Raw genomic sequence first — 25,248 nt, 5'->3', positions numbered from 1 at the left:
CCTTATGTAGAGGATAACTGATGAATTTCCTGCTCCCTTGCATCCTGTTGGCCAAGCCAGTGGGAACTTACCGAGCAGTTAAATGACAGAAACTTAAGCAAAGTTGTCCTTATCTAGACAGAACAGTATAATACAAACTGATGAGCTTCCCCCCCCCATATTAATAGTTGCGAAAGAGAAATACTTACTAAATTACGATGACTCTGCACTGAAAAGTTTCTTTGTACATTATATATTTCATGCACCAGAAAATGGATAATATGTAACGATTGAATATAAATAATAACTGAAATGGAACCTGGAAGTAGCATTAAAATCCACTAATACTTTCAAAAGAGAGGAAGATGCTGTTTGACTAAACATAGTGTATTACTACAGTTGGCCGATTCCAATCAGAGTTCTGGAATGAAAGCAGATTCTGAAAAGGGCCTTCAGTGGGCACAGAAGAGAAACTACAAGTTGGTGGGTGTGGCATTGAAATTGAAGCTTCGCCCTTTTTATGCATGCATGCATAATAGGTTCTTACTGGCAATCCTGCTTTGCTGCTGCTACAATTGACAAATGTGTATACTGCAAAACCTGAACAGTTGCAAGTATCAGATGTTCTGGTAGGCTATCCTTCCTGAACATCAAGGCAGCAAAGTTCAGTCAAAATAGAAATTAATCTTACTGTTGTGTGATTAGTTGTATACCATAATCTTTGTTTCAGTGTTGAAAGATAATGAGTGGGCCTGATAAATTCCATAACCTTATTAGCTCATATCCTGTGTTTAAACTTTACATGAGGGATTGAGTCTCCATGAATCCACTGCAAATTAATTGTGAATGATTATTTTGCTTTTGAGTTGCAAACATCAGATTACAGTGCAGATTTACTAGTTCACTCACTAAGTGGAATATCTTTACTTTTTTCAGCTCAGCCTTTGCAATCGTTGGGAACTATCTGTGCCCAAATCAGCTTTGATGTCAACTACTTTCATTACAGGTCCTCCATAAATCAAGGAGATCAGGACTCAAGGCAGTAGAAATGATAAACTTGAGTGGGGCTGGGCCCATATAGCTAGTTGAAATCAACTTGATATTCCATGGGACATTCAGATCATTATCGACAAATTATTCATATATTCCTACTACAGTTGAGCATAGAACTATTATGCACAAAAATTACAGCACAGTTCTGTTTAACTTAGATCACTCCTTTGTATAGGCCAGAGTGAACAGTCCTGCATTGCAAGAAAACAAACAACTTAAGCATGATATGAAAATCTAAATTTAATATTACTCAATGTAATTAAAGAGATTTGTAATTTTTCCTGTTGAGATTTATACACAGTTATAGAGTTGAGCATATCCTCAGAATATGATGAATTTCTTCAGAAGTCAAAGCTTTGGCAGGGCATCTGTAATCTCAGAAGTCTATCAGTCAGTGTAGTTCTCCCTCTGGGACTCATCCAGCTGTTGTTTATACCATAATTCTTTTGCAACTTTTAGGCCACTCCTAGAGATCTCAGTGTCCCTATTTTCTGTTCTGGCAGCCTAAAGCTTCCCATCACTTCTATTTTTAGATTTCTAGGTAACCCAGTTTTTCCACAAAGTTATTTTCTTTGTATTTTTATGACTTCTCATTCTTGGCCATTCTTCTGCCTCCTGTACCTTTTCCCATTCATCATCCCTTTATCCTCTAAAATACTTACATTGCATATAAGTTGTACTAAAAGTAATCAGTGTATGTAATCAGTAAATACCCATGTCACAGTTATATGGTTCAACAAATCTTTCTGAGTGCAAGAATTAATATAAACTGCACAAATACACTAATAAGTATGGTATGAATGATTCATCAACTGCCCTCTGATATTTTCTCCACCTCCTATAAACAGTTCTGTGGGTCTGTATTGTGAGCAATTTATTGTTTGATTTATGAAGGGACTGTGAGGCAGTGGTAGAGGATACAAATTAGGATAAATATTTTATCCTTTTGTTAGGAAAAATTGTCTTACTCACTCCTGACTGTCATCTCCAAAACTGTGGGGTCTAGACTTTCCTCTTGCTTTCTGAGGATCTTCAGACAGTGTTTTAGACCAGAAGATCATATTAACATAAGCAGTGTAAGACTTGTTGTAAAAGTGATATATGCCATAAGTAATCACATCTATAGCATGGCATTTGAAGGCTTTGAGGGCCCCATGAAGCTGTGCAAAAGAGCTTTTCTGGGTGATTTCTTGTCATCCATCTGCTAGGCAGGGAAGTTGAAAACCATTGTTGAAGAAAGCAATAGCAAACGATTTCCGTAACATTCCAAGAAAACTGCGTGGATACAGTCACCTAGAGTCAAGTTCAGCATAAAGGTTGGGCAGTGCTGAGCTTCAGGCTCATTATAAAAGCTTTGTCAGCTCATATCAAGTAAATCCTGTGTTGGAGGTCTTTAGAAGTTTGCTATGGCAAGATTGGGAAACCCGATGCTAAAGTTGTTTGGCTCCATACTGACTTTCTAATACAGAATCTGTTGACAGATCCAGCACATGAACTGGTCCAATGATATGGGGCTGGTTTCAGTACTGAAGGCCTTCCAAGGGTCTCTTGATCATTGCCCCCTCTCCATTATCAGTATAGTATAGTTCTAGTTACTTGTGGAGTCTGCTTTCTGATCTGGTCTACTTCATAGGACTGACATAGATGAATGGTTGTACCTTGGGAGAATGTTTGTTAAAGACAAGAAAATAGAAACATTTTAAGACATCCCAATGCTGGTAGAAAAGTAGTCAGTAGTTTGCATGTTGTTGTAAGCAAGAAATGTTTGTTAAACGTAGTGAAACTGGCTGTCATGCCAGATTTTTAAAAATTTAATCCATTTATCGAGCTACCTATTCTAGTGATTATACCCTAGTGGGTAGCTAACAAGGGTTAAAAGAGGTAAGGATTATGTAGAAATAAGAGATATGCGTGTCAAGAGAAACATAAAAGTAAATTGAATACAATGGAAATTAGTTACTTACGTGTGTGTGATTAATCAAGAACAGGTGGGACCAAGAATGAATGGGTGGTGAATGAACATGGATTGAATACAAAGGTGAGTGACCAGTAAGAGACAATGAATGAGGTTCAAATCATAAAATAAATACATGAGAGAGGAGGTTGAGAGGAAGGAGAAAACCCAAAAGCACATAGCTGGGTGGAATTGATGAAATCCTCCAAAGGCAGTCAAAAGTGGGTATGGTGAGAAGCATTTTTTTTTTTAAATAAAAAGATAAAATATGAATTGGTATACTAGCAGAGTGGAAGCAAGGAAGATTTGCAAAGGGCTGGCAGGTACGGAGATTTAGTGTAAACTAGATTTTGCTTGCTTCTTTTTCTTTTTTTTTACCCAATGCCTTAGTTTCTTTTCTGTAATTTTTTTTTTGGTGCTTTGCATAATGTTCCCTGAAAAGAAATGGTGTGAACACTGTATATCTATGCTGGTTCAGAAAGATTGGTCTTTTGCAAAAGAAAAACAAAGGGAGTGTGATTCTGCTGATCTGCTTTATGTCTCAGCAGCTTTTGAATTCATTGGCTTTGATACTGTTCTGGATCATCTGCATGGTTTGGAGATTGAAAAGACAGCCCTGTATTACTTTCTCCCACATTTATAGAAGCATTTCCAAAAATGTTATCATACAAGATGATTGTACCACTTCTCCTGGTAGCTATACAGTAGGGTGCTAAATAATTATTACTTATTCCTCAGTGCAATTTGACATCCATATGAAGGTGTTGTCTAGCTTTGGACTGTAATATCAGCCCTCTTTCAGAGTCTCATCTGAACAAAAAAGACTATATATGTTCTAAACCAATTCCTTGATGCCATGTACCCATTCTCCGTTGAGGATAATTTCGGGGTGTGAGAATTATGAAGATGGAATAATCTAGATTATTGGGTTGCAGTCTGTCATTTGGTCAGGGTTTGCTTGGATTCCCTATTATTTAAAGACCCAAGTAGCATCTGTGCCAAGACGCATCCATGCTTAGTACACCAATGATACTGTTTTTCAGTCAGCCAGGTGCCCACTTGTAATTCGTACAAGGTCATCCCACGCTTGGACAACTGTGCTCTATTTGGGGTTGGGAGCTATACTTTTACTTGGTTAGGAAGCTGCTGCTGGTCCTGGCAGGGTTACCTGAGATATCTGGTCATAACATATAGACCAGTGTTTTTCTCAGCCTCAGCAACTTTAAGATGTGTGGACTTCTGGGCGTTGATTGCTGGACCAATTACACTGTTACTTCTTGCTCATAAAGTAGGTTGAAGATCATGCTTTAATTGCTGTTGAATATATATTTCTCTCCCCCCCCCTTTTTTTTAGCATTTCTTTCACTTTCTTATATAAAACTTCAAGTTATATTTCAGATAGGAAGATAGATATATGCTGACAAAATTTGGTGGGAAACAGGCAGAGTTTCCTGCCATTTGGCAGGCAAGGGACAGTGGAACCAAAATGATGCATAAACCAGGGATGATGAAAAGTCTCTTCTAAAGCAGGCATCAGTAAGCAAAGTGGAAAGTTATTTTACTTACATACGAAATAAACTTCCTATGTTCCCCTATGGTATAAATTGTGGATGTCATGAAAACTGCAGAGATCTGATTGTGACAGTAGAAGCTGGGTTTGGAAATTTCTTCACCAAGAAATTGAATGAAAATTCTTCGTTCAGAAAATTCTTCACCAAAAATCCAACTTGGCAAATACTCCCCAGAACCTGTTTAGCAGTGCATTAACATGTCTGGGTACTTGGCAGCTCCTACCCAACCTTGGCTGATGTTAGATATCTAAGCAGGATAATGGGAAAGTTGAAAAAAAACACCCAGAAGGCAGGGGTAAGGAGTGAGGGCACAGCCAGCTCAAACCTGTGAAGAAAGCTGGAGATAGAGAGGTTCTCTTTGTGTTAAGCTGATAGGGCAATTCCTGGGCTTACATTGAAGTTTTTAGGGTTCAGAATGGCACATTTAGCAAACGTCATAGTGTCTTGGAAAGAGAATCTGGGGGCTGCAGATTGCCCACTTCTGGTTTCATTCTCAGCCCAGTCCCTTTTAATTTATAAAATATTTGTTTATGAGTTTATAACAGTTCCTGAAATCACTGCAAGCCATTCTGACTCAAGCATTATTAGCGAGCTCTATATCTCTTATTCAACTCCAGGAGAAGCTGTTTTATTTTTTATATACATACACAAACATGCATATTTTATTACACACACACACACACACACACACACATGTTTGAATTCTGTTACGTTTTGGTGAAAAAAGGTACACACCAAAAATGAAATCCATTCTTGATGGGAAAGATTGCTATATAACTTGGGAGTTAGAGAGAACAATAGAGGTTCTTCATTTCCTCCTCGCAAGATGAGATTTCTAGCCTTGCTGTGCTTGTGGGCTCAGCAAGCAAGCAAACAAGCTGTTTGTGCTGGTTAATCATTTGCTTCCAAAGCCACTTCAAAGAGATGAGAGCTGGAGCGGTACAGGAAATACAGTATATACCACATCTGGAAAACAAGCATGGCAGGGGAAAATGATACCATTTAAAACAAGCAAACAAACAAAAATTGTTTGAAACTTACACAGTTTGGGGATTTCTTTCCCAGCCCCACTTCAGTTTTGCTCCATTCAGTCTCAAAATAACCTGCTGTTTAACCCAATTCAAGAAAAAATGCTTTCCATATACACAATATGTCAAGGCAAACACAAACCCTTATATTATGGCTTCTAACGGGGTCTAAATATTTGTAAATGCTGCAAATCAGTCTGAGTATAAAGAAGGGGGAAGTTAGAAGTCAAATACTTACCTACTTTTCCAAGCCCGCCCACCCTCCCTCCCTCCCTCCCTCCCTTCCTTCCTTCCTTCCATTTTTCTTTAACAAAAAAACATTTATGAACAATTGATTATGTGCCATCAAGTCAGTGTCGACTCTTAGCATGCAGTGCCATACTTAGCTTGAATTGTGTCATTCAAGCAACCTTATGTTTACTGACATTTTAGAAATTATATTTAACATTGATATAAACTTTTTTCCCCCTTACCTTTAAAGGTTGAATTTATCTAAACCATCATAGGGTTAACAAGTTCTGGTTTATATTGCATAAATAGCACTGTACCCAACTAATATCTATATTTTATAATGTGTTCACCTTGTATAATGCAATAAAACAATTACTGGGAGAGGAAAAAAGAACCTGCCGTTTCTCTCCTTGTTAGTCAATACTGGTTCTTTTCTCTTAGAATAGGATGTGTCTCTACTCCCTTCTCAGGAGAACAGGCGGTGAAGTAGACACTCGGATGCTTGGCGGCTTTGAATCTTGTTCAAACAGCTCTGCAGCGGATAGCTTGGAAGAACAGACCGTTTGGGTCAGATTACTTCCCCCAACAGAGATGGCCATTGATTTTCTGTCCAGTCGCTGCCCGACTGGGCTGTCTGCGTCTTGCGTACGAGCTTCCTGTTTCCATGGTGGTAGCCTTTGGCCTCACTCAGATTATTTGCTCTCCTCCTTGTCAGGGAATTGAATGGGGGAACTCCTTGTGATGTTTTCTCTTTTGTTCCTCCACTTTCAGACTCATGTTGACTGTTCTTCTCTACCTCCCCCCCCTTTTTTTTTTAAAGAGCAAAAATAAAGTAGTAAAGTCTCCTTCAAGCGGACTTGACTTCTGGAAACGTCATTGACTCACCCCTGTAGTTTTCCTGGCAATAGTGCAGGAGCAGCCTGGCACTGCACTCTTCTAGGGATTCTTTTAACTTCCCCGTTGAAGCCGCAGCCCCGGGGTTCTCTGATAATCTTCCACCCAAATCTTAACCAGACTCTTCCCTGCCTGTCTGAAGTTGGCGGGTGCTGCACCCTACTGGAACTTTTAAGAGCAGGTCGTTTACAACCCAAATATCTGAGAGATTCTTTGGCCTTCATTTTCACATGTTCTCATTTCCAGCAGAAATTAATATTCCTTCTTAATCATTTACTCCTTTTCCAGAAGAACAAATGCCTTTAAATCTGAATTGCACATAACTGGTTTGTGGGGTTATTGGGGGGGGTGTATGTACAGCTATGTACATATGCATGTATGTATGTGTATGCACGCATGCACACACGCACACACTACATTGTATGGATTTAAACAGTACATTGCATAGCTACATAAAGTAACATAATAAAAACCACAGACATTTTACTTACTGTTCCAAATTCTGTATCAGGGAATTATAGGCCCAGTTAAAACTTAAGGGAAGGGGGAATCAGCAGAAAATAATTAAATCTTCTTGCAAGTTATGTGTCGTTGCTGTTCATTACTGTTAAATTTGTAACTATAGCAGTGCATTGTACTGTTGAGTGATTTCCATTTGGTTGCCCATCCAAGAACTAACCAGGTCCATCTCTGCTTAGCTTTTGGGGGGATCAGTCAAGGTCAGCTAGGTACTGCCACATGCTGTGACAAAGAAGCTGCTACTGTGTAGAAGAGAAAAAGGATCAGATAGGACATCATCGGGCTTAGTCATATTTTGCCTCGTGTGTGCACTCTGATCAGAACTGAAAGCATCTGTCTTTTCCTGTTGAGGAGAAGGCTACTCATGAGTTCAGCAGAAAGTAGTAGTGTATGAAATTTGAGCCTAAACCTAAGCCTGAAACTCCTATATTCTATACTGTGTTTCCCCTAAGTTATGAAATCATCATCATCATCCTCTAGAAATAGGTGCTTCTCTGCAAATAACTCCAAGGACAAGGAATGGCTATAAGTAAGTTTAATAAAACGTTTGCAAATAATCAGTGCCCCATGTACTGGCAATATTTTCTGAATTATGTTATCTCCTTTGACTTTTATGCATATTTCATGGGCTGCAATGGAGAACGTAACTGGTGTGCCATCTTGTGGTTTAGCAGATGTATATGCCTGTGGTCTTCTTTTAATTCCAGTTTGGCCTATAGAATCCTGCTCTGTGCACAAAGATTTTCATTGTTGTCTTGGGGTGGAGTTCAATCTTGTGAAGCCCTCCCTCCTTCTTGCCTGAAGTTAGTGGTGCATTCCAGAAGACTAAGGCAAGACCCAAATCCAGTTTTGGGCATTTACTGTCTTTACATGGTAGAAGAATATCAGGTTTTTCTGCAGTCTTGAGAGGAGAGGAAACAAAAAGGATTTAGAAACAAATTGGATGGGACTTCTGGTTCCCTGCTGCTCCCTGCATTGTATTTGTCTGAAAACTATCCCCTTTGCCATTCCCACTTCCCACTCCACTCACAACTTTGGCTCCATGTTTATTGATTCAGGGTTGGTGCAGCAGTTCTAAACTGCAATTTCTCTCTGAGAAGAATGGCTAATAGGAAAACATTTCAGAATGATGGAGAAGAATGCTCTTTTCCCTGTCGTAAAGGCCCATTTGGAAGGGTGAGCTCTTGAGGGACTGGTTTCGTGCCATTATGTCAGCGTCACTTCTGAGCGACCACATAGAGAGACTGTCTCGTAACCTGTCCTTTCAAGTCTCCCAGTGGTGCACCCATCATTGCTGTAACTGACCGTCCACTTTCCTGCTGGCTGTTCTCTTTTTCTATTTCCTTTCCACCATTCCCAGCATTGTGAGCTTCTCAAGGGAGCTGAGTCGTCATATAGTATCTCTAAAATATGATAATTTAAGCATAGTCATTTGTGCCTTGAGTTGGATTGATCCTTTCTATGATTCGTTTTGTTTTGTTTCATTTTCTTGGCTACCTTTGGTGTTCTAGGAATCTTCTCCAACATCAGAGTTCAAGAGCATCAATACGCTTTCTATCCTGCTTCTTCAAAGTCCAACTTTCTCTTCCATCTGCCTTTTTTTCTTGAACGTTATGGCACTTTAGTATTTTTAAGTTAATGTGTAAGGTATCTTTTCATAGGGAAATGGTGTTTTTGAAATTACACCTAAAAAAAGAGAGAACTCACCTTTTCACCCGACCAGTCCTGTGTAGTACATTGAACCTACCTTTAAATTGCATTGAGACAAGGCATTCATAGTTGTTCACTTTCTGTTTAGTTTTGGGATTCAGCCTACTGTCAGAATGGACCAGTGGATAATTAAGTAAATTATTTACTTTAAAATATATGTGTACAAATAAAAATTCACTGGACTTTCTGTGTTTTAAATGAGACTGAGACCTGTCTCATTCTTGCCATAAAGTTTTGTTGAAAATGTATTTCCTTCTTGCAGGTTATGAAGCAGAATGGGTCATCAGAGATCTTGAATAAACTCTACGATACAGCGATGGATAAATTAGAAGTTGTGAAGAAGGATTATGATGCACTAAGAAAGCGGTACAATGAAAAGATAGCAAGCCACAATACTGATCTGAGCCGGTTAGAACAGACCGAAGAAGAAAACAAACGTCTCCAGAAACAGATGGACATGCTGATGAAACAGCGGGACACAGCAGTCCATTTCCAGCAGCAATGTTCCACTTCTCTGAGAAGGTAAAATAAGTTTCCCAAATTGTTTTTCCACTAGAGGAATCTTAACTCGGTTCCCTCTTTCAGCTTCCTTGATGGTGCTCATACACTCAGGACCAAAGTAGATGTAACGGAACCACCTGCATTTGATTGTCTGTATGTTTTGCCAGTTCACATTTAAATGTGAGTTTGTGTTTATATAGATGCCTGGTTTTGAGATCAACAGTCTGCCAAGGTGGACTGTCCTGACTTCCACGATGTATCTACTCAGTCAGCCTGGCTCTGAAGAAGTGGAAGTGAGGTAGATTTAAAAAGGCAGTTTAAAAGATGAACTAAGGCAAAGCTCAACTCCTTGCATCCACCCACTTTTTATTGATGTTAAATTTAATTCTGCTTTCTAATCATATGAGAACAAACAGATGCATGATTAAAAAACAACATGGTTGACCATGTTAGTTCTACTGTGACATTTTTAAACAGTTTGTGTTCTGGCTGTAAGAGGAGGAAGGATTTTAAAACCCCTTTCTTTTCCTGCAAATGGTCAACCTTGCTATTTTCTTCTAGATTTGAAACCGTGCAACAAGAACTGAGCAAAGCCACTGCCCAGAACAAGGAGCTTCAGAGAGAGATGGAACGGTTGCAGTCAGAAGCAACAAGGTATAAAACAGTGCAGCTCAAGGCAGCAAAGGATGCAGAGAAGTACAAGGAGGAACGGGACTCTGTTTTCAGTGAATATCGTCTCATCATGAGCGAGAGGGATCAAGTTATCAAAGAAGTAGATAAACTTCAAACAGAGCTGGAGCTTGCAGAATCCAAATTGAAAAATACATCTTCAGAGAAGAGAGTGGCTAGTGAGGAAATGGAAGCATTGAGACAGGTATGGTATTGTAAGACACTTTTGTTGGTAAAGAAGTGAAGTCATTCTGCCCCTATAGTGTGGTGCAAACTGAACGGCGGATTTGCTTGAGCAATGAGCCTATTGAATTATTTGCCCATTGCTCAATGAATTTGGGCAAGGAAAAGTTGCAAGGTGATCTACTCATCTGGTGGAACTATTAAGGTCTCATTTCACTGGGCTAGCTAATCCCTTCTGGGGTTCATTCAACCCAGCAGAACACATGAAGGCTTCAGTGGCACACACAATTATCTGTATATAGAAAACAGGTCATAGAGAAGGTTCTAATGTAGATATCTGCTTGACATGCCAAGGAGCTGATTATCACCGTTAAAGCCTTACATGGCACAGGGCCAGGTTATTTGTGGGACAGCCTCTCCCTGAGGGCATTTGCCCATCCCACTACATTAGATAGGGTGGGTTGGTCCAGATCCATTCCCGCAAATGCTGTCACCTAGTGGGGCCTTGGAGGTGCTCTTTCTGTGTAGCTGCCCCAGGATATTTTTTGTTCTTTCTTTTCTTTTTTTAAACTCCCCAGTCCAGCCTATAGCCCTAAGTCTGGTCTCCCATCAAAGTACTGACGGGGTATGACCTTGCTTAGCTTTTGAGCTTAAACGAAGTCAGACAGATGCCGCCACCTTCTGGGACTTAAAAATACTGTCTCTTTCAAGTTTAGCTCAGTTCTGAGCAACTCCATGCACATGCCCAGGTAGTTTTTGGGCAACAGTACATTAGTGGTTTGCAATGCCTTTTTCTGGTATATTTTCCCCTTTGTACTTACATACTTCATGCTCCAAATGTACCTTATAAAGCAGTCTATATAATGGAGCCAAATAGTTTCAGATCAATAGGCGAAGGTTTCCCATCTGAAAACTTAAACTGGTCCAATCCTGGTTAGCTTAGCTGAGAAAAGGTTGCCCATGTGCAACCATCAGTTGAAACCACTCATTGTATCATAAAGGTGATTTTATCAGTTGACCTAGGTATGCCATGCCATTCTTATCAGAGGGCTTTCAGGCATAACAGTATATGAGAAAAACATATGAAAGTGGTACATAGCTGCTAAATAATAATATTATCATCCACAAGAGCACCAGATTCAAGCCAGTCATCTGCTTGAAATGCTGCCTCTGTTGGATCTGTTGACTAATTTTTCAGACTGTGTTCAGTTTCACTGGTCAATGTCCCTGAAAATATAAGCAAACGTGTATTGCAATAAATGTTGGTAGCACTTAGTGGTTTAGGTTTGGACCTCTGGCCAAGCCTTCTGTTTCTACATTGGCCAGCCAGATGCCTTTGAGAAGGCTGCAAACACAACAAAATTCTATTTACATCTCCTGGTATTCAGAAGGATATTGTCTGATATTGATATAGTTATTAATGGATATCACTGGATATTCTTATACATTGACACTTATCTTCCATGCAGCTGTCTGAAAAGAAGGCCTTTTAAAGTTTTCCAAAGCAATAGTTAATGCTGTGACAGGGAAATTCCTAAACTAACAATGTACTTGAATTGAAAAATCACTTCCTGAAATAATTTAAAAGGAACTACAAGTGTTATATTACCTGGAAGAGATTCTGTATACAACAGCAGATTTTAGAAGTTAATTTTGATAACTTGTTTTCTGCTAGGTTAATCACAGATATAGCTTCAAGAAGCTACTGGATTTCATATCAATTCAACCAGATTTAGATATTTAAAAATAATTATTACAAAGGATTGACAAACACTTGAAGAAACATAATTATGATCCTCTTCTGCATTAGATTAAAATAGAACTTGTCATAGCAACAGCTTTAACTCATAATACTTGGTAGAACAGCTGCAGTTAAAATTACTGTACTTCTTATCAACCTTTTTTCATTTCACAGACTCCAAGTTCCATTGGTAACAAATATATATCTTTTGATTTATATATAATTACATATTTTTAGAAAGCCCTAGTTTTATGTAAACCATGAGGTACAAGCAAAAGTACAGTGGAAGATTTGGTATAAGAAATTGGCAATACCATTTGTGTGCCTTTCAGTTAAAAGAATTAATACACGTTATTGGATATTAAGATAATGTCCAATGGATACACACTTAGTTGTTATTGGACTCTATTATTTAAGGTAATACCATTTCCCATTGACATTAGGGAATTAATTTCTATTGTTACCAATGCATACCTAAAACAGAGGTGTGAAAAGGCTGGAAACGATGTGGTTTGTTTTCCCAGTTTTTGACCCCACCTCATCCCTTTTTAAATACCAAAATAAATATTTAATGTAAGGGATGAGAAGAGAGATATTTTAATGGGATTAAATAATTGATTAATGGTAAATCAAACCTACAAGAAGGTTGGTCACAAGTTCTAACTTGGTTTGGGATGAATGACTTGGTTCAATCATTCCTTTATAATACCATCAATTGTTTTTATTTCTTTCTTAATGTTCCACTAAATGAAATTTGCCCTTTTTTTTAGGAGATGTGCACTAGGATCAATCTTTTCATTGTGTTCTTCACCATAATTTTTAAGACCTCAGAAGCTTAGCAGGAAGAATAGCCAGAGGAATAGAAGAAAAAGAAGGATCAATTGTTTCCTTCTGTCTCTTTTTTCCCCCAAGACATTCTACTTCTTCTATTACCTTTTTATAGTCCTCAGGCAGTGTTTCTTGTTCAGCCCTTACCATAGAAGAATACTTAACTTTAAGTTATTAGTTAACAACATTTATTACATGCCCAGTGCTTATAGTTTCTTTTGATCAATGCCACAAGCTTTTAACTTTTCAATGTGTGTTCATCACATGAGAGGTTTCTCTCAGCACTTGATGTTCCTACCGGTGATGGTTTCCATTTTAGGAGCTGAATTCTGCTCTAGTGGAACGAGACCAAGCAATCTGTGAAAGGAATGAGCTTTTGGAAAAGTACTGCCATGAAGTGAAAGACAAGGCTGAGGCCCAGAAGGAACTGGACCAGGCATGTAAGGATATTGAGACAGTGAAGGAAGAGAGAGATGTAGCCAGAAAGGAGAGAACTGAAGCCATTATCCAGAGAGACCACCTGTTAAGAGAATACTATCAAGCTCGCCAGGTACTACTGTTGCTATTTTAAAAATTGCAGAGTGGAATTCTGTTTTCTTGGAGGTGCTTTTTTCTGCAACCATCAGCATTTAGTATATGCTTACTTTATATTGGAATAATGACTGATTTACCAACTTCAGTGGTCTACTCATTGGCATCGATAACAGGTCCTGATAATGTCAAAATGATGACAACTTTCTCATGACATCATTACACAATGGGCCAGTTGTGTAGTTGCACCATGACATCTTGATGCAAGTACACGTGTTGTGTCATTGGCATGATGATGTCATAACCCATATTATCATTTGATCCTTCTTGCCCCCTCCTCCCTGGCAGATGCCCATGGATTAAGCATAACTTTGACTATAAGTTTGGATCCAAATGAGTATGCTAGCATTTCTTTGTTAATCAGCGTTCATCACTGACATCTGGTACAGATACTGGGATTTTGACCTTTTTTGGAATACGTGAGAAATTTTCTGGGATTTTCTATTTTTGTTTGTTTTATTTCTTGTAATTTCCAAATTTTGTTGAAGTTGTTGGGTACTTTCCAATTTGTCTGTTTTTTTAAAAAAAACAACTACACTGAATTGCTTTACATAGATTAAACAAATACATACGAATAATATTGAGATCTTCAAAGGATCACATTAATAATCGAGATTTAATCAGTGTGCAGAATACAGCAGAATGCCTTACTAATTAAGGGGGGAAATGAAATCTTTGCCCCCCCAAAAAAATTGTACACATGCCAATCACAAAATTAATTTTTAAAAAATGATGTAAAATGCATTAGCAAGCAAAGTGAAGTCATGGAGTAACAACAGAATAGATTATGGGAAATCCTTTGGGGTTCTATTGAAATAAATCCAAAACTCCAGATATTTTAAAACAGTGTTACAAGAATGTTTTCATTTATTTTTTTTTAATTCCAGCATGGGCTCCTCCTCTTCTCGCCTTTGTAAACCCTTTTCTGTGTTGTTTTGTATTTCTTGTGATTCTGTGAATTGAATCCATCATTCTACTTTCTCAGATACAAGATTCAGCTACACTGGATATAGAAAGAGCAAACAAAGAAATAGAAATGCTCCGGAAGCAATATGAAGCCATGTCGCAAGAGTTAAAAGAAGCAATGCAAGAGGCAGAAGTAGCCAAATGCAGGCGAGATTGGGCTTTCCAGGAACGGGATAAGATTGTTGCAGAACGAGAGAGCATACGGTAAAATGATACTTTCTAGGAAATCATTCTACATTGCACTACCCAGGAATTTATTTGTATTATAAAAGTTCTAGAGACAAACAGTATGAGTGAATACTTCATAATATTTGTAACAATCATATCACCAACATTAGGTAGGATTGAAGTCTTATACTAGGAAAATTAAACTGAAATTGAAATTCTCTGTAGCATTGCAGACCTGTTACTAAATTAGTAAGTAGGAAATGAATGCAGTGTTGCTTCCATATTCACAAATGAAAATCGGTGTAATGGTATGTGGGACTGACCTTACAAAGCAGGAGGAAGAGCACAGACTAGACAATGGTCTGATAAACAAGCTTTGAGTCTAAAGGAGGAAGGGTGGAGAAAGCATCTTAGAAGGGACTCTCCCTAGTTTCTTAGCCTGTAAAGGCCAAGGAAGAGAAATGTACTTTCAAACTTGCAAGATTCTGTCAATATAACTCTACAGTAAAGGTGGAGTTAGTATTTATGGTTGTGCGTCTTGCTTGGACTACTTTGAATGACTAACTAGGTATAAAAAAGCCTGTTATATTGGTTTGTTTTTCTCTGTTTCATTCATACATTTGTTGCAAAGTGGTTAAATATATTGGAAGACTAGAAATGTATTTTTGAAACCATGGTGAAAAAACAATGTTAGTTTATTTTATCCTGGGGGAGGGGGCATAGGGGCTGGCTGGGATCATTGTGTAGCACTGCAGCCCTCTAATGTTGTGTTTCAATTTGTTTGACTTTGAAGAACTTTGTGCGATAACCTGAGGAGGGAGAGAGACCGAGCTGTGAGTGACTTGGCAGAAGCTCTTCGTAATCTGGATGACATGAGGAAGCAAAAGAACGATGCTGGGCGTGAATTAAAAGAACTGAAGTGTGTTATAGAAAACACTTTGATCTGTAACTTTGCATCCTATCTGTCACATCTTTCTTTCCTGCTGTACTCCTTGGAGTAGGACAGGATCTTTATAGTGTGCAAATACTGTGTAATTTCAAATGCAATAATTTCACACACTGCGTGTGCATGATAGTGAGAGAAATACACACCTACACACACATGTGCATATGCATATGTAGTGTGTGTGTATGCAAATTGCATTTATTAAAACCCATAAACCCACAACAGGAGAGAAAGAAGGAAGGAAAAGAATTGATCTGTCTATCTTTATAGGTCTAACTTTAATTGGAAAGAAAAGTAGACCAGGACTCTCCAGGCTGAATGTGTTGGGAGATTTCATTCTTGGCCTACTTGGCAGTTTTCTTTCAAAGGAGCATCTCTGGATCATCTGCCTATTAAGCAGCAATAAGGATTAAATTAAATTCTGATTTAATTCTAAGGAGCCAAACACTTTGAAATTGGGAAATCTTCATCCTCTCATTCTGAGCATGTAAGGGTGAAAAAGAATTGATTGTGATGTTCAACTTTCCACAGAGAGAAGATGGAGAATCAGTTGGAAAAAGAGGCAAGGTTTCGGCAGTTGATGGCTCATAGTTCCCATGATTCAGCTATTGATACAGATTCAATGGAGTGGGAAACAGAAGTAGTAGAGTTTGAGAAAGACAGGGTAAGTTGAAGACCATGGTCACATGCTAGTGACAGAACTCTACTGCTTGAAAGCTCTCAACAAGCAGATAGGATATAAAGCAATATGTCATATATACTCACATGTCTTAAGTATAAAATCACTACAGATGATGTATTGCATTCATATCTTTTAGGAAGACATGGATTTGAAGGCTCTTGGTTTTGATGTGGCTGAAGGAGTGAATGAACCTTACCTTCCGGGAGACTCTGGAATTTTTGTTACCAAAGTAGATAAAGGAAGTATTGCAGATGGTCGATTAAGGTATACTGTTGGTAGTTAGTCCAAACATTGTCATTATCAATATGTGAATCTGTTCATCTGTGAAGAAAATCAAACTGCATGGACATGAAGGGCCAAAGGGGTAATTGGTGGTTACATTTGCTTGGAGGATCTGTAGATAAATATGAAGCCTATTTATCTATCACTGTCCAAAAAAAACCCCCCCACAAATAGCTAAAATTTTATACCTTGATAGAATGATTGCTAAAGACGGCAAAATGGGTAGAGAAATCTTAAGATGTGCAAATGTTAGAAGAAAGGTGGTGGGTAGTCTGTTGTCTCTTGCAAGGAATGAATGTTGAAAGAAAATGACTCTATATAATAGCATGATTCTGCCCATTTTGTTGTATGGACATGAGAGTTGGACTTATCAAGAGAAATGTCAAAAGGTACTTAAGAAGCATATGCCATAAAACAAGAAGAGATAGAATTAAGAATGAATGAGTACGGAATGACCGTGGATTGCATACAAAACTGAGTGACCCTTAACAAAAGTATGTTTGAGGTGACTTGGTCATGTAGAGAGAATGAATGGATCAGGTTAGAAAACGGGAAGGAAATAAACTGGACAGAATTGTTGAGAGGGATGAGAAGTTTAAAGGCAAAAGGTCAGTATATGGATGTTGAATCAGTATATGAATCAATATATGGATGAATCAGTATATGGTTGTGGGGGAAGCAAGGATGGTTTGGAAGGATAGAAAGTATGGAAAAGTATGGTGAATCTTGTTAATGTAAACTAGGTATAATTAAATGTTCCTTTCTTTTATCTCCTGCCTTTCGTTTCTTTGCTTACTGCTACTTACTCTTTTTCATGTATTACATAATGTTGGTTACCCCAACGGGGAATAGCACAATGTTATGTATGTATGTATCTGTGTGGTGCCACTAATATTGGCATGTTGCTGCTTCTGGAATTCTTAAAGTGTGCTGTTTCCAAATGCTATTTTCAGAAGAAAAAACCATAAATTCTCCCTGTAGGGCATGTAACACAGATGCTTCAGTATTCGAAGGAATCTTTAAAGTTGCTACTCAGAGAAGCACTGAGAAGTCACTTAGTACTGATGTGAATATATGTACCATGGCGGTGTTAGACATGGTTGCAACTCAGGTTAATCATCAGTTGTACATACAACTAGGCCAAAAAAACAACAACAACCAACCCCTATGTTTTGCTCTAATTAATCAGGGTGAATGATTGGCTTCTGAAGATAAATGACGTGGATCTTACCAACAAAGACAAAAAGCAAGTAATAAAAGCAGTACTTAATGGTGGAGGAGTTATTAATATGGTGGTTCGTAGAAGAAAGTCCTTAGGAGGGAAGGTGGTAACACCCCTGCACATCAATCTTTCAGGCCATAAAGGTAAGGTCATCATACGGCTTTAAACTCAATATTTATTGGTGCTGTCAAGTAACAAATACAGTGGTACCTCGGGTCACGAACTTAATTGGTTCCACGACTCTGGTCGCAACCCGCATTGGTCACGACCCAAGTCAAATTTTCCCATAAGGTTCAATGTAAATACGGTTAATCCATTCTGACCCCTACAAATTTGGCCGCCAACCAATTTTGGTCACAACCCGAATCAAATTTTCCCATAAGGTTCAATGTAAATACGGTTAGTCCATTCTGAATCATATGTATTTTCTTTTTTAATCCACAAAAATATGACACAAAGTACAGTACAGTACACTATGAAGAGAGAGAACACTAACCTTGCTTGGCGTGGAGGACAGGAAGGTGGGTGGGGTGGTGGATATTGCTTGGAAGGAGAGTCCCCCTCCCTACAGGAAGCCATGACCACGTGTCACGGCAGGGAAAATGGCCGCGGATCCTGTTCATCACCCAATGCGGAGTTCGCGGACGGAAGCAAAATTTTGCGAACGGTGCTGTTCGTGACCCGAATTGTTTGTGAACAGAAGCGTTCGTGACCCGAGGTACCACTGTATGCAGAGATCAAATAAATACTTCCACTGCATTAATTCATGAATTTGCTATTTAAATTAGTATGTTGGTATGCTTCCCTAGTCTATGTTGAACTAGGAAACTAGACTGAAATACCTGTTATGGAAGACATTTTCTATTGTGTATTAGTGGTCTAATCATCCTCCTTCATGTTTACAACAGCTGTGATTGTATCACTGTGTTGCTCTCAGGATATAGGCTCTGCTAAATTAGAAGGTAAAGTCTCCTATGGGTTGACCTCACTTCTTTGGTAGCTTCATTGACTCTACCATATACTTTTCTTGGCAATCATAGGATGTCATCCTGAATGTTTTTTTGACTTCCTCATTTAGTTTGGCCCCTGGCATTTCTTGGATATTTTCCATCCAAGTACTGACCAGACCAGGCCTTGCTTAGCTTCCAAAGTCACCTAAGTGCTGCTGAGAATACTGAGAACTCACTACAAAATTGTGTGTCTTCAGGAGTCATTGATGTAGACATACATCAAAGACCTCCTCTCCTAGAGGTAATGTAGAAACAAGACAGATCAGCTGCCCCAGTGATCCCAAAGGGATTGTACTGGTCAAATTAGAAGAGCGAGAACCAGTTCAGCTCTATAAAGAAAACATCTTAAACTTCAGAATTCAGAATGCTGAGAATATATAATGCACCGCAATCACCTGAAAACTGAGAGTCCAGCTGGTTCAGCCAGTGGTCTACTTTGGCCAATATGTTTCAAAGAAGATGCTACAAGAAAGATTGGAGGAATGGAGAGACATGGCCTTCCGGATATGTATTATTCTTAATCATGGAGGTTTTGCTGGATTTGAAGGACTCATAATTAATTAAATTTATTTGTTTCTTTTAAAGCTATCTCACTCATATCCTTTAAAAGAAGGACATTTCTTTCTAGAAAATTTTGCATTGGTTTTGGCAAGGAAGCAGGCATGGAACAGACACACACACCCCGTCCCATCCTCCAGATATGGCTGTAGTAAACATTGATTGTGTGTGCTAATAAACTTTGTGTGAGAGAATTGCTCTGTGTGCATGAAATTAATAAAAGTTCACTTAAGCTTTGGTCTTCTCCATTTCAGATAGTGGAATTGGTCTAGAAAATGGAATCTTTGTTGCTACAGTAATGACTGGTAGTCCAGCTGCCAAGGATGGATCCCTCACTGTGGGAGATAGAATAATTGCTGTAAGTTACATTTCAACCTGTTTTAGTCCATAGATGGGATTTGCCATAGAAACTCGAACCAGATAAGAGGCAAAGCCTATTTGGCCAGAAGTGGTGATAATATATTCTAAAGTTACTTTGGAGATAAACATGCTTTAAAATCTCGGTACCATCACCCTCAAAATTATAATCTCAGTATGAAAAAGCTACGTTTATCTTGTCTCTTTGTTTCCAAAAGGAGCTAGTATAGGACACAATTTTTTGATTTAGAATAATCAACTCCTTTTTCACAATCTCTCTCTTCTTTTATATACACTGTTGTTCATTTTTCCTTTCTTTATTCCCCTCTGTCAATCATTTTTCCTCCTCCTCTTCAAATCATTTTAGCTTTTTTCCCAGCTTTTCTTAGAAGGAGCAGTCCAGTTCCATTCTGTTAAAGTGATAATCTACTATTTCATCATAGCTTGTGCCACGCAAACTATCATTTGAACTTCTAAATATGCAAACAAAGTTTGATTTTTCAGTTGCTGAGCACTACAGTTTCTAGGTCATGCTGGTTTCAGGCCATGTAAGCACAAACTACTTTTTGTAATGTCTCTTCCAACGTGGTTTCGTCTAGTTTGGCTAGTTGGCTACAAGCGGTAGTCTGTCAATCCAGACATCACACTGAACAGTAGCTAAGATTTCATAACAGTAGTTTTTGGATCAGTGAGTGACAAGTTTTCTTCATGTCAAGTTTATGATTTGGGGCAAAGAACTAGGCTGGTACTGTGAAGCAATGCAGAGTCAGAAATGCTTGCTGTCCTCCTTTCTGGCTTTGATTGTAATAAATACATGTATATATGTATGCGTGTTGCTGTTCTCCAGATCATTCACAGAATTGCCTTCTCTTCCTATCCCTGGCAAAGGTATGTAGAAAAAAACGTTTGTAGATCATTCTGGAGTCATAAGTCCTTAAAATTCAAGTTTGGTTATGAATTTTCCCAATCAGAGCACATAATACTCCTTGAAGAAACACATGTACATTTTGGGAGCTACACACAAAACCTGCACAGCCATAGTTTCCTTAGAACAGGGCTGTGAATGGAAGCTCCATGGAATCCTTGAACCTTTCTTTCCACTTCAGGAGCTTATTCTGTCCACATTTGCTAAAAATCCATGATGCCAGTTGAAGGAGAAAAACTGCAGTGCTAAACAGGTTTAACAGAAAAAACGAGGGGGTTGGGTGGAAGAATAATATCCTGGTCCTTTCCATGTGCAAGGCATGGTCTGAACCAGTTTGCAGTGTCTCCCTGCTCATTTTGTACCTCCCCTTCCAAAAACTTAGTGTGGCTCAGAAAATTGCTCTCTCTCGTCTTACTATTCTAATACTGAAATTTGATTCAGGCCGTTGCTGTCATTGTGTGTTAGGGTTCCTGTTATTGTGCAAAGTAGAAGTATATCTCTAAGCACTAATAAGCAAGTAAACAAGAACAGCTTGTTTTTAAGAATTTGGTGTGGAAAACCTCTGAATCTGGCAGACCGGTATTGAATACAGTGAACAGCCTAGTAATTCCTTGGCTGTTGCATGTTTGATATGTCTCTGTTTCCTTGCAGATAAACGGCATTGCACTAGATAATAAATCACTGACTGAATGTGAAGCTCTGCTGCGAAACTGCAGGGAGTCTCTTACACTTTCACTGATGAAGGTGAGTGGGAATGAAGAGCATTGTCTTTCGTTGGTACATAATATTTAATAGGAGAGGATTCCATCCTTTGTATCACCCAGCTTTACAGTGTTCCTCCTCTTGTATTCTGACCCTCCCAAAAACCTGCCACCGTGCATAATCCCCATTTCTTCTTCTGAAGAAAGAATCACATACCAGAAGATTAAGCAAAGAGACTCATGTATCATGCTGCGGCATCTTTACTGGTAGAGCAGTAGCCATCGATTTCAGTTCTGATGGGGTGGCCCATTAAAGGACTGAAAAAAGGATCTTTGTAGATTCATCACACAGATTCGTAGTTTATCACCTACCCATCCCCAAGACTCTTTCCCACTTCCACCGTATTCTGATGCTTTCCACTCCTAAAATTTCATAGAAGAGTAACTGCTGTTCATTTTATTTCATAAATGAACCATCCATGTATCCTCCTGATGTGTGCTACAGGGAGAAGAAAGAGAAAGGTTTGACTGCTCCAGATGAGCATCTTTAGTCAGCGGTTCACATGCTTTTAAGTAGATAGATGCACTTGAAAGCATTGATCGCCCCCAAAATCCTAATGTTACTGTCACGAGTCGAGGTCTTATATTCAAGAACAACATTTTTCCAACAGTTTCAAAAAGTACCATAATGCAGAGGTCCATATTTTTCAGCGATCAGTTCCATTAATGAAAATAATATGCAGCCATGTAACATGCAGGTAAGATGGCTTTGGATCAGGCCTAAGGCCATCTTAATCCATTATTTTGCTTCTCGCTGTGGCTGTCCAGATGTTTCTGGGGTGCCCAAAAACAAGAGACAGAGATTTACTTCATTGCCACTGTTTTCTCCTTGCATCTGGTATTTGGAGGCATGTTGCCCCCAACTTTCATTAGACCTGTCCTCCTGAATTTATCAAATCCCCTTTTAAAGCCATCCAGATTTTGGCCATCAGATCTTAGGGTAGGGGAGTGAATTCAACTTCTTTTTGTCTGGTCTAAATCATCTTTAAATCAGCTCCAATGGATGGCCCCTGGTTCTAGTATTTTGAGAAGGGGGGGGGGGAAGTGTTCACTTTCTCCACACCATGCATGCTTTTATACATCTCAGTCATATTCCTCTTTAGTCACCTTCTTTCCAAACTAAAGATTCCCAAACATTCTAGCCTTTTTTACAGGGAAGAAGAGATTTTATCATGTTTGTTCCCTTTTCCTTTTTCCCAGGTCTTTTATTTCCTTTTCTAAATGTGGTGATCAGAACTGTTCGCAATACTACAGATACAGATGTACCAAAGATTAGCATAAGGGTATTACAGTGATGATTTTATTTTCAGTTCCTTTCCTAATGACCCCTTGAAAAGACACGGGATTTGCCTTTTTCAATGCATCATCATCTTCATTGTGCTATTTACCATGATCCCAATATCTTCTTTCCTGTTGTCTGTCAGACAGTTCAGACCCCATTGGTGTACAGGTGAAGTTAGTGGGGCTTGCTCCAGTGTGCATCATTTTAGACTTAATTAAATTAAATTAAATTGGAGTTGTCATTAAGCTAAATTAAAAAGATTCTTCTTTCATTCTTCGTAGTCACTTTTTACCTCCCATACTAGTTTAGTATTCTCCTCAAACCTGGGCATCTGACTCCTTATACATAAGTCAAGATTTTTTGAAGCTAAAAAGCATCAGTCCCAATGTAGATCCTTGAGGGATTCCACTTCATTCTTCCCTTTATTGATAAAATTCCCCATTTATTCCTACTCTTTGCTTCACCAGTTAAGTTTACTCAAAAGCTTTTGATTAGGAACATTGTCAGAGGCTTTTTGAATATCTAGGTCACCACCATCCATGTGTAACACTCTTAGTAAACTCTAAAAGGTTGGTGACACAAGATTTATCTTGGGAGAATCCATGCTGATTTTCCTTTAGCAAAACATCTTTTTTTTATGTGTTGAGTTATTTTTTCTTTGATTAATGTTTCTGCCAATTTGCCTGGAACAGACATTAATCTGAGTGGCCTATAATTTCCAGAATTTCCCTGAGCGTCTTTTTTAAAAAATGGTGGCATATTAATTACCTTCTGGTCCTCTATCGTTGAGCCTGATTTGAGAGACAAGTTACATATATTTGCCTAAAAGTCAGCAATTCCATATTGGCATATACAGCACATATACATGTACAGGACCACGGTTTGGTCCAAGATTGTGGCATTGACTTGATGTGGCCTTCAGTGCTGAAAATCTTGCTTACTTCTGCAATGTAGATATTCAGAGTTCTTCACATCATGGAAGAAGAAGAATGAAATCTCAAAAGCCAAAAGTTTTGCTGAACTAATCAGGAGCCATTGTAATGACCTGTTATAGAAGCTTTTCCCAACCAGGTGCCAATCTACATGCTCTTTGGGATTTTACAAGTTTTAGCTCATCACTTGAGTGGGGTGAGGAAGCTACGTTAAAGCTTTTTCCCCCATCCCCGTAATTAATAGAATAAAGTAATAATACAAATTACAGAATAAATTATAAAAACTGATGTCATATTTTTATATGATTTTCAGAATTCAGTTTTTCTTGTAACAGTATAATGGTATAAAATGATGTACTTTAGTGCAACATGCCAACAGGTTGGTAGATTAATATAGTATTGCTTTATAGTACAACTGGGTAGAGAGAGAGAGATTGACATAAAATTCTGTAGCAGTGGTCTGCTAAATTCATGCTGATGTGGTTTCTTCTCAACCTAGGTTTATCCTCAGAGCTCAAGTTCATCTTGGAGTGGTCAAAACATATTTGAAAACCTTAAGGATTCAGAGAAGATATCAAATTGCAGGGTTCATGCATCAGAAGTACAGGTTCAAAATAAAAGAAACTTAAAGCACAACAGTTCAACCCAAACAGATATTTTCAGCCCCGACATAATGGATGTCAAGAAGGACCAGAGTGATCAAGAGAATGGTTTGTACTGCAGTCTGAAACCATTCCCCAACAGCGTTTTACATACTGACTCCCACCGGAACCCAGTCCATGGGTGCCACAGTAATTCAGAACACAGCCTTGGATCCTTTGGTCCAGATGGGTATGGAGAGCCAGGTTATGGTTTAGTTAACCTGGACAACCAGAGGCTTTCGTTTGAGCCCACAGTTGCAGATTGCATTGTGCTTGAGAGTGCGTTAGACAAAGGACCAGGTGGAAAACACAGTGGTGGCACTTGGCCTAAAGTCGTGGTCAACATTGCTCCAGCAGAAACAGAAAAATTCTCTGTGTACAAAAAGCCCAAACAAAGGAAATCCATCTTTGATCCTGACACTTTCAAAAGACCTCTGACTCCTCCCAAAATGGATTATCTGTCTCCCAATCAGATGTTGGGACTTTCACCCCAGCCTTCCAAAACAGAAGCCATTTCCACTCCTCCTACACCTCCGACAAGAAGTGATTCTATTAAATTTAAGCACAAGCAGCAGGCCAGTTCTGCATCGGAGTCTACTGTCACAACGGGCTCACCACCTCCTAGTCCAGCTACAGTCCAGCCCCCTCTATCCATTGAACTGAAGCCAGATTCTTGTGTTCTCAAGGGGCGAGGTAGACCCTCAGGACATTATTACAGGGAAGAGGGGGTAGACACTGCACATTTGCCTTCAAGAAAATCCTGTGAAGATGACATTGGCTTTCAAAGAGTGGAAGAGCCTGAAATTAAAAGACCAAGGCCCAAATCTGCTCCTGCCTTCAGACATAAACTAACCCCCGTACCCATCCCTAATCCATCTCAGCAGGTAGATATGGGATCCTGAAGAAGGATCCTGGCCAACACTTTCCAGAGTGATTTCAATGTTTAAATTATCTTTCCTACATCAAAGTGAATTGCATCACAGAAAGGTTAACTTCTTGTTAAAGGTGTGCCATAATGCTTTTGAACATCCCCAAAAGTGATTGTTAAAATAAAGCATTGGTGT

At 38.9% G+C, this 25,248-nt stretch overlaps 1 protein-coding gene across 4 annotated transcripts in view; it reads left to right on the top strand.

The window, feature by feature from the left end:
* DLG5 (discs large MAGUK scaffold protein 5) overlaps window positions 1-25,248 on the top strand; it is a 111,759-nt gene that overhangs the window by 55,606 nt on the left and 30,905 nt on the right. For all 4 annotated transcript variants that reach the window (XR_015793561.1, XM_007435682.4, XM_088129001.1 and 1 more), the window contains exons 6-16: window positions 9,202-9,461; window positions 10,002-10,314; window positions 13,181-13,411; window positions 14,438-14,622; window positions 15,380-15,505; window positions 16,064-16,196; window positions 16,351-16,478; window positions 17,686-17,861; window positions 19,541-19,644; window positions 21,220-21,312; window positions 24,043-25,068. Coding sequence is in view for 3 of the 4 variants with exons in the window: in XM_007435682.4 (XP_007435744.2) it covers window positions 9,202-9,461; window positions 10,002-10,314; window positions 13,181-13,411; window positions 14,438-14,622; window positions 15,380-15,505; window positions 16,064-16,196; window positions 16,351-16,478; window positions 17,686-17,861; window positions 19,541-19,644; window positions 21,220-21,312; window positions 24,043-25,068 (2,775 nt within the window). In the remaining variant the exon portion in view is untranslated. The remainder of the gene's footprint in view (window positions 1-9,201; window positions 9,462-10,001; window positions 10,315-13,180; window positions 13,412-14,437; window positions 14,623-15,379; window positions 15,506-16,063; window positions 16,197-16,350; window positions 16,479-17,685; window positions 17,862-19,540; window positions 19,645-21,219; window positions 21,313-24,042; window positions 25,069-25,248) is intronic.

This window comes from Python bivittatus, unplaced genomic scaffold, assembly GCF_059951505.1.
Source record: "Python bivittatus isolate LINGU-HERP-01145 unplaced genomic scaffold, Pbiv_v1 ctg000050_np1212, whole genome shotgun sequence".
Lineage (NCBI taxonomy): Eukaryota > Metazoa > Chordata > Lepidosauria > Squamata > Pythonidae > Python > Python bivittatus.
The sequence above is the reverse complement of the archived record's forward strand: the minus strand, read 5'-3'. Positions and strand labels throughout refer to the sequence as shown.